General features: G+C 39.8%; 1 protein-coding gene and 1 long non-coding RNA gene across 2 annotated transcripts; one reads left to right on the top strand and one right to left on the bottom strand.

The window, feature by feature from the left end:
* Nucleotides 1-6,332: 6,332 nt before the first annotated feature.
* On the bottom strand, nt 6,333-8,009 carry LOC117239323. The gene has a single exon (XM_033504822.1). The coding sequence runs from the start codon at nt 8,007-8,009 to the stop codon at nt 6,333-6,335; it is 1,677 nt and encodes a 558-aa protein (XP_033360713.1).
* Nucleotides 8,010-10,053: 2,044 nt separating this feature from the next.
* LOC117239325 lies at nt 10,054-10,422 on the top strand. The gene is made up of 2 exons (XR_004494417.1): nt 10,054-10,251; nt 10,389-10,422. It is a non-coding gene; the product is annotated as an uncharacterized LOC117239325 (long non-coding RNA).
* The last annotated feature ends 204 nt before the right edge of the window (nt 10,423-10,626 follow it).

Here is a 10,626-nt window from a genome sequence, read left to right as displayed (position 1 = left end):
CCCATGCCAATAGCCGTTACTGCTTCCCGCTTGGACGCCATTTTGACACTCTCTCGCAAAGTGTCCTAACCTTCCACATCTGAAGCATCCTTCGTTTTTTGCAGAAAAGGCGTTGGTTTGCCTTTCTCCTCGATTGGATTTATTTTTCTTCTCTGCTATTTCCATTTTTTTTTTCACATACGCTACCGTTTGATTCTCTTCTTTCAATGCGTCTATTATGTCCGCTATGTAGCTGTATTCTTCGGGTAACGTATTCAGCATGTAATTCAGCTTTTCCCTCTCACTTACTTGTGCGCCCGCACTTTTTAATCCATTGATTAATTTTTCAAAGTCGTTAAAGAATGATGCTGAATCACTGTAGTTCTCCAGTCTTATGTTTTCCAATCTCCTTCTGCATACGATCTGCAGTGCCGCCGACTCTTTCAAGTACATTTCATCGAACCTTTTTATTATATCATACGCCGTTTTTCCTTCCCTAACATACTCCAATTGTCTGTTCGATATTGCACTATAAATTATATTAATCGCCTTCAAATCCTTTTTGTCCCAGTCTTCATCGTCTCTTTCGTTCTTCATTCTAGTTGTAACAACCTCGCATTCTTTATATTTGAGAAACATCGTGATTCTTTGCTTCCACATTCCATAATCCTCACCATCGAATATAGGTATCATGATTTCCGATCTCTCCATTTTAATTGATTCTTCTTTTTTTTTCTTTTCTTACTCAAGCGTTCCTACGTGCTCGAAGTATATTTTTTCCTCTGAAAGTTTTTTTTTCTTTACTGAAAACTCACTCGCAAGATCGTAACCACGCACTAAATATCTTGCAAAACTAGTAACCACGCTCTGCTACCATGTTGAGGAAATTCGAGGATTTGGGAATACAAATAGTTGACTATATTTCCCACACAACAGTTATACATCTATATTCCACCCTGAAGAACGTCTTGCACGCACGCTGGTCGCCAACCGACTATCCTAGATTCTTCTAACATCTGGCAACAGTCTTTTGTCTCCACTAAGACCTTGACGCCCTCTAACCCTTACACACACACTCTCATGTACAGTGTAAATGTATCTCTTCCCTAACAATTTCAATTCTTTGAATTTTGTTTGAATTATTGTTAATTACAATCACAATTTCTGATAATATCATGCACACTATTAAGTGTAACCACGCTCTTAATCATCTTCGTTGTCAATTACAATTATAATTCCAAGTTTACTTACATTCATTTTAACGAAACCAATGTTTACTGCTAGAACACGCACATATTCGTATAACGATGTTAAAAATCTGGGCATAATGGAAATGTACGTACTGCAGATACTCACAGGAAAAACCAACGAGACTAATAATAAAATCAATGAATTAGAAAAAAAAGAGCTATGGACAAATATCTTATAATATACCGTGGCACAATCTGCAATTTATTATAAAATAATTGATCCGAGCAGTATCAATTATAAAAGAAGATGGCTGAATATGATAGACACTGTCGAATACTAATCAAATATAATCATTTAGTTAATCTTTAAGATTTAAGTTAAGATACATCTTTGAGGAATCAATAAGTGTTTCCCTAATAGCCTAATAGATCTCTTGATAGATCAAGCGAAGAAATACCTAACCGCGAGTATAGCCAATTGGTACATATTATTCGATACATAATTAATATTTGTATCACGTACAGCGATGCAAGTGGTATTGAAGAAAATAGCCATTTTATGTTACAACTATAACGAGTAAATTTACTCGTTCAACTTGAGAGGAATTAAAAAGGTACCGGACTTTTAAATAAGCATTAAATAAGAAATTTAAATATCGCAGACGGTGATGTAGGTGTTATTCAAGAAAAAAGAACATTTTATTTTGTAATTAGCACGAGTAAATGAACGAATATCGATAATATAATATAATGATTAATATGAATTTTATCCGGCTGATTATTTAAATACCATAACATATTTCACAGTAACGTCATCGACTGCCGTTAGGCTCTTTTCCCTTTTTGTTCAAACTAATTGATAGTCGAAAACTAGTATCAAGGAGGTGTGAATTTAGTCTTAGCTTGTAGAAACTATTAAAATGATAAAAATGGATACCGTATTAAATCGTCGAAGGCTCCAATTTACGATAAAAATTAAGAAATTGTTCAATTTGATTTTGTTATAATGGAAAACCCGTCCTTTGCTATGTCAAGAGATCGTTAACGTTTGATTGACATCTCGACACCTTGTCAAGATATATAAGGAACGCGGAAGTCGCGCGCGAGCTCTTTCGTGCCTGAAATTCCGGACAGTGAACATCCAAGAAGAATTTAAATATAAGGTAAATAAAAAAAAATATCAAATAACAACATTGTAACTAGTAATTTATAACGTCCAAGCCATTAATTTACAATACTTGAGAAATTAATTTATAATATTTAAGCTATTAATTTATAACATTTAAGCCATTAATATATAACGTATAAGCAATTAATTTATAACGTCTAAACTATTAATTTATAACATTTGTTGAGATATGTATAATTTTCTGTGTTGGACTGGGTTAAGTGTGTAGTAGAGATACTTGTATGTGAATATCAGCGTGTGGATGTATGTGTGTGCGCGGCGTCTCGAAAACAGATGAATGTAAACTGTTCAGTCGGTTAACAGTCGGGTATAGAAGAAAGTGCTGAGACGCGCGCAAGTGTGTATCGATGAATATATAAGAAATCGTCCATGAAATAAATAGATTACTATTTTAATATTAATCCTCAGTATAAATTTAGTGTTCTTATAACATTATTTCGGCTTCAAAGATCCACAATTGTCAAAAACATTTGTGCTATTAATTTATAACATTTAAGCTATTAATTTACAACATCTAAGCCATTAATTTACAACATTTGAACTGTTATTTTATACATGTAAGTTATTAATTTATAACATTTAGGCTATTAATTTACAACATCTTAGCCATTAATTTACAATATTTGAACTATTATTTTATACATTTAAGCCATTAATTTATAACATTTAAACTATTAATTTATAACATTTAAGCCATTAATTTATAACATTTAAGCTATTAATTTTCAACATCTAAGCCAATAATGTACAACATTTAAACTGTTATTTTATACATTTAAACTATTAATTTATAACATTTAAGCTATTCATTTATACCTTCTAAGCCATTAATTTATAACATTTAAGCCATTAATCTAAAACAATTACATCATTAATTCTTAACAGTTATACCAATAATTTATAACAACATTTTCCCATTAATTCAATGTAATTATGCTCTTAATTTATAACAGTTATACCCTTAACCGGAAGTAACTCTACATTCATTGATTTTAATCAATACCATAAATTCGTAGTGAGTGAATTAAAGATTTATTTTGCTTTATTTTATTAACGAAATCTATCAAGTCTTTGAAGTGCTATTTCATTTCCATATAGCATTATATTTTAACTCTGAATACAGTATTCAATTTCCAATTTCACTATTTCGTATAAAATCTGTGGTAACACAGAGTGTCGATGTATGTAACGATATATGGTATAACGTTATAACGTATTACTTTACATGATATAACTTTATAACGTATTACGTTTTATGGTACGACGTTATAACGTATTACGTTATATGGGACGACGTTATGACGTATTACGTTTTATGATATAACGTTATAACGTATCACGTTATATCTTATAACGTTATAACGTTATAACGTAATACGTTATATGCTATAACTTTATAACGTAATACGTTATGTGGTATGACGTTATAACGTATTACGTTATATGGTATGACGATATAACGTATTACGTTATATGGTATGAAGTTATAACGTATTAGGTTATATGGGACGACGTTATGACATATTACGTTATATGGTATAACGTTATAACGTATTACGTTATATGGGACGACGTTATAACGTATTACGTTATATGGTATGACGTTATAACGTATTACATTATATGGGACGACGTTATAACGTATTACGTTATATGGTATGACGTTATAACGTATTACGTTATATGGTATGACGTTATAACGTATTACGTTATATGGTATGACGTTATAACGTATTACGTTATATGGTATGACGATATAACGTATTACGTTATATGGGATGACGTTATAACGTATTACCTTATATGGTATGCCGTTATAACGTATTACGAAATCGCCAAGGTTGAACCTAACTATTTTAGCTTTGTTTTCGTCGAACCTATCCTTATCGTATTTGGCGCTTGCTTCTATATTCTTTATCGCCTGCTGTCTTACATGGGAGATATTTACTCCTCTTTCTTCGATATTGTCGGGTAGGGATAAGCCGTAGGGTCTCGCTGTTTTACCGATTAGTAGTTCCAACGGGCTTGACTTAGTCACGCGGTTGGTGGTACAATTTAAGGCCAGTTGTATTTCCCCGATCGCGTCTTGCCAGGACCGCCCGGTAGTTTCTATTGTTGTGTTTTTTAGCGTACTCATAATACGCTCTACCTGTCCGTTGGCCCTACTAGCTCCGGTCGCAATTAAATGGAGTTTAATGTATTTATCTTGCCAAAAGTCTCGAAATTCTTTGCCCGTAAAACATCTCCCCTGATCCGCTATTATCCGGCAGGGAGTGCCGAACAAAAATATAGCGGACTTAAGCGCTTTAATGGTGTTAATGGAGTCTATCTTACGGGTATAGTGCAAGTATACGAACTTAGTAAAGGCGTCGACCAACACAATGACGTATTCCTTCGAATCGTTTTTACCGCTTAATTTGCCTGTTATGTCCATATGAACCGTATGCCAAGGTATACTGGTCTTATATATGGGGTGTAATTCGGCTTGTACTCTACCCGAACTTGCCTTTGAAACTCGACAAGCATGACAGTTCTCTACGAATTTGCGAACATACTTCGCCATTCCTTCGAACCAGTAATACGCGTACAGTTTCTCAAGCGTTTTATCCCAACCTAAATGCATAATGGACTGGTGCACATGGTTAATAACAGACCATCTAAACCCTCTCGAAACGATGGGCAGGCAGAGAGTTCTACCTTTTCTCTGTATTTTACGATGAAGGGTGCCGGACCGTAACTCATACGTATTCGCGACGTCTTCCGCGAGCTCTTCGTTCTGTAATTTATCGACGATCTCAGAAATTTGTGGGTCGCGACGTTGTTCCGCTAGTAGCCAATCGTCGAAGATTTCGGTTAGGTTAATTTCTTTCTCTACAATTTTGCTGAACGTACTGCGATCCAAGTCTACGGGATTTCGCGAAAAGAAATCTACGTGGGCCATTCGTTTACCTTCCCGGTACATAATGTCAAAGGTAAAAGTTTGCAGGTAAGCCCACCATCTGTAAACCCTGTCGTTCAAGTGTACCTTATTACTGGATGCTTTCAGGGAGTTGCAATCGGTGACAACGAGAAATTCTCGTCCGTGTAAGTAATGACGGAAGTGCTTGACGGCGTTTACAACTGCTAACGTTTCCAATTCGTAGGAATGATACCTAGACTCCGCAGGGCTAGTTCTTTTGCTGTAATATTCCACTACTCGATATTTACCTTCGACCCTGTGCATTAAAATGGCTCCACATCCTTCCGAGCTAGCGTCCGTATGTAGTTCTATGGGGTAATTGGGGTCAAATATCATTAGCACCGGCGCGTCAGTCAGGACGGAAATTACCTTTTGTCTTATCTGTTCGTGCCTATCCGTCCAAGGTATATTCTTGTTATTCGAGGTAAGTGCATACAGGGGTTTCATTATTTGTGAAAATTTGGGAATGAAGTTTCGGAAACAAGAGGCCAAACCTATGAATTGCCTAAGTTGTCTGACGGTCGACGGTGCAGGTAAAGAACTCAAGGCTTGTATTTTACCCGTGTTTGGACGGACTTCTCCGTTACGAATTACATATCCCAAATAGAGTACCGATGTCTTTAGAAAGGAACATTTTGAAAAGTTAAAGGAGAATCCGGCTTTCACGAGGGTATCTAATACGGTGCTCAACCTTTCTAGGGCTTGATCTACTGAGTCGGCAATAATTAGGACGTCGTCCAAGTAAACAACAACGAACGAATACGCGAGGTCGCCTAAGGCGTTGAGAATGGCCCTCTGGAAAACGGATGGTGCATTTTTCAATCCGAACGGCATAGTCACGTACTCGTATTGCCCGTCGGGTGTAACGAACGCCGTATATTCCGTCGAATTAGGATGAATGGGAATTTGGTGGAATCCGCTGGCCATGTCCAGGCTAATGAAGTATCTCGCCTTCTGCAATCTCGCGATTTGATCCGCGATGAGGGGTAGGGAATACCGGTTCGCGACCGTATTTTTATTTAATGCCCGAAAATCTACGCACAGTCTGTCTGAGCCGTCTTTCTTTCTTCTTTACAAGTAAGATAGGGCTCGCGAACGGTGAGTTGCTCGGCCTCACGATTTTTGCTCTAATTAACTCGTCTATTCTCTCACGCACTATCCTACGCTCTTCTTCGCTAAGTCGGTAAGGACTTCTTTGCACGTTGACATTAGGATCGATTAACCGTATTTCTAACTGACCCGTGCTTACGCGAGTACGTGGGAAGCCCGTAATGAATGAATTTTTGAATTTCTCGAGAACAGAAATTAACCGACTTTTATCGTTACCAACCACGTCAGTGTCAACCGCATTGATATTGATCTCGTCTTCGGAGGTTTTACTACAGGCATTAATAGTCTTCGTTTTACAAATATCGACACTATTTCGTGTAATAGTTACATCAAAACCCTGGCTTAAGATCTCGCGGCCAATCATGATATCATAATGCAAGTGACTATCGGCCAGAACGTGAAAGTTTATCTCCAATGTAAAACAGTTAATGCGTACCGTAGATAAGATCTGGGATGTACTCTTAACGCAGGTGTTTCCTATTCCTCGCATAACTACTATATCTGTCGTTCCCCTACCGGAGAATTTCGGAGCGACAGATTCTCTAATTAATGAGCACTCGGCTCCGGGATCGAAATAAAATGGGAACGACTCACCCAGATGACTTAAACTACCGGCTGGGGACTCCACCACGCAGGAGTTGACTTTACGCTCATCCTTGGGGCCTGGTCTACCGTCCCGTCGTGCCGGGCAGTTAGGTGTGATATGGCCTTCCGCATGACATCTGTAGCAAACCGCCTTGGACGGTGCGGCCGGTCGGCTTCCTTCCTGGCGTCGTGCATCCCTCTGCTGTTCGTTCTGCATCCTCTTGCGGCAGTCCTTTATTCTGTGTCCGAGAGTATCACAGTAATGACACCTCGTCTGGTGGCCCGATAACTTGCGTCGCTTAGCTTCGGGTTCCGCCGGTGCATCTCTCGGCGAAAATGTCGACTCTTCTTCGTAACAAAAGGGTCGCATTTCGCTCAGAAATTGGTCCTCCGTTCTGATATCGCTCGTGAGGGCCAATCGTTTAAGACGTTGGTCGTGTGGAATTAATATGTAGAGAGTGACAGCGTTAAGTATTTCGTCTAGCGTAGAATGTTGCCACCGCGTCTGCAGGAGGGAACGGACACAGCCGGCGAACGCCCCCGTGGATTCGCCCACTCCCCGCGGTTCCCTGGATACCTTGATTAACGATGAGGACGTCGTCTCTCGGCCACCGAAATGTATAAGGAATCGTTCCTTAACGGTAGACCAAGTAACCTCTCCGTCTCCCGTCATTCGTGCCAGCCAATGTGCTGCAGAACCCTGTAGAGAGTCACTTAAGGCAGAGTATAGCGCGTCATCTCGTAGGGGGTTGTTCTTCATGGTCCTACTAACAGCCGCGCACCACGCGGCTGGGTCGGCGCCTGCGACTTCTGGGTTAAAATGTGGTAATTTGGTGGTTCCCGTATTTGGCCTTTGCATTAGCGTATGAATTAGGTTGTTCATGACAGCGACCTGCCCTTCCAGCGCTCGAAGCCGTTCTGATCCCACTTCTGATGTCGGATTGGCACTGGGAGTGGGGTTGTGAGCGTCAAAGGAATCTTCTCGGGGATTAGCCATTGATACGGTACACACAGGTGTAGTTTATTGCAATGATAGAATTAGTACAGTCTCGACAATTGATCACAGCGGTTCGGCAATCGCAACACGAATGACGATGATCTCGGGCTTAATAACGAATCCGCGGCCAACGGGATGACAACAGAACATACTCACAAAGTCTAAGTCTGGTTAAAACGTGAAATAACCACTGATCGCGAAGACGTTACTCTTTTATCGATGAGATCGCGAGCGAGAATGCCTTTCCCGTCCCGATGATGCCACAGAGGAAAACTATAATGGGGTGTGTCTAAGGATACGAGATCACCGGATTCGTCGAGAAAAGCCTTCGTTCAGAAAGTAAGGGAAATTGGCGTTGCTGCTAATTGGTCAATCTCCATATCGGTGGTTAGAAAAAGATGCTAGCCGCCCTCGAGGGAAAGTTGCTAGCCGCCCTCGGGGGAAAGTTGCTAGTGGGAGACGCGGCTCGTTGAAAAATATGTCTCCCCTATCTTCCCGTAGTTGGGACAGAGACTGTTTGTCCGTTTGAAGGACTTTAGTTAACTAAACCTTAAGATTTATAACGGGCCCTCGGGCTAGCCGAACATGTACTGCGGAGACGCATCGACATCTGGCAATCATCTTACTCGAAGAATAGGGTCTGCGTGTGGCGAGCCACGGAACAGAAACCGTTGGAATGTTTACTGTCGCGTGTCGCCACGAATATTTCTTTTAAGGAGAGCTATAGAATTACTCCATACCTTTGTTAGACAAAGCGTTCATCCCGTGACCGCGGCTACGTTCGGCGACTGACTGTCGCCTCGAGCCCAAGCTCATTATCACGACTCTCGAACAATTACAATCGGGTTGAATAACTACAATTGTTCAATTACAGCTATAGTAGATTCTAGGTTACAATGTTGCGGGATTATCCAAAATTCCAAAGGCTCTGGCGTTCTTTCATCTCCGACATATATATATGTCGGGTTTACATTAGAATTAGGGTTAGGGGCGTAAAGCGAATCTTCGTTTGGATTACACGTCGTCGTTATGCAATAGAGAAGACATTGGCTAGTGCAAATACGATTACCATAGAACTGGACAAGTAACCGTGGTGATTAGATACTCGAGAGACTAATGACAATGATCCTAGGTTCAATAACGAATCCGCGGACAACGGGACGGTAGTCGTACGCACTCGCAAAAATCTAAGTCGGATTCTCTGTTAGTATTCGCTGACCGCAAGGAGTTAATCCTTTTTTTTTGTCGATGAGACCGCAAGAGAGAATGACTTTCCGTCCCGGTGATACCCCAGAGGAAAACTATGACGGAGTGTGTCTAAGGACACGAGATCATCGGATTCGTCGGGGACATCCTACGTTCGGAAAGTAAGGGAAATTGACGTTGCTGCTAATTGGCCAATCTCCATATCGGTAGTTAGAAAAGGATGCTAGCTGCCCTTGAGGGAGGGTTGCTAGTGGGAGACGTCGTTCGTGGAAAAATAGGTCTCTCCTGTCTTCCCGTAACTGGGACAAGGACTGTGTATCTGTTGAAGGATTTTAGGTAACTAGATATTAGTGTTTATGACGGTCCTCGGGCTAGCCGATCACGTACTGTGGAGACGCGTCGACATCTGGTAAACATCCTGCCCGGAGAATAGGATCTGCGTGTGGCAAGCTACGGGACAGAAACCGTTGGAATGTTTACTGCCACGTGCCGCTACAAATCTTTCTTTTAATGAGAGCTATAGGATTACTCAATGCCTTTGTTAGGTGGAGAGTTCGTCCCGTTGACCGCGGCTACGTTCGGCGACTAATTGTCGCCTTGAGCCCAAGCTCATTGTCACAAGTCTCAAACAAATACAATTGGTTAGAATGATGGCAAATCGTTTAGTTACAACTGTAGATTTTAATTACAATGTTTTTATGGATTTTCCCGAGGTTTCAGAGAGAAGGCACCGGTGTCCTCTTATTTCCGACATATATAAATTATATTTAAGAAGTTTGGGATAGTTTAAAGATGAAATAAATTGCTTTTTAAGTTTAATCTCTTACTTTGGACGAAATCAAGTTTCTCTGGAATTTGGTGGAGTTTAAGATTTGATATCGGTGTCGTAGGAGTTATGTGACACTTTAAGGTGGAATAAATCTAGCGAGGAGTTTAAGGTGCGGCAAAGGAGCGTGGAATGTTGCAATAGAAATTTATTGCAGTGTTAGTGCATTGGTAGATTGATCAAATTTACGTGTAGCGTGGGTAACCAATGGTAAATATTTTGCAATGTGTATAATTTCTCAGTAATCTGAAGCTTATAAAATCTATTGACAACTAATGGAAATTGTTGATTTAACAGATCAATTTTAAATTCCTCGTTAATCTAAACTTTTTTAATCCTATTTACAGCTAAACCTTACGACGAAAAATTAACGAAGTGGAATAAAAATGGCATTGTGATTCTTCTCGTCGTGTATTGGTGTCACATCAAATTTAAGAGACAGTTTTACTTGCGGATGCTGCCTGTTACGTTGGTGAAGTCGACGAAAGCGTAAAATAGGAACTCGTCCGAAATACACTAACGCGGAAGGTTAAATTTAACGCAAAAGGCTGAGAAATTAGTTTAGAACTCGAAGTTTCATTGGTA

This window comes from Bombus vosnesenskii, unplaced genomic scaffold, assembly GCF_011952255.1.
Source record: "Bombus vosnesenskii isolate JDL3184/JDL3185 unplaced genomic scaffold, Bvos_JDL3184-5_v1.1 scf7180000013922, whole genome shotgun sequence".
Lineage (NCBI taxonomy): Eukaryota > Metazoa > Arthropoda > Insecta > Hymenoptera > Apidae > Bombus > Bombus vosnesenskii.
The sequence above is the reverse complement of the archived record's forward strand: the minus strand, read 5'-3'. Positions and strand labels throughout refer to the sequence as shown.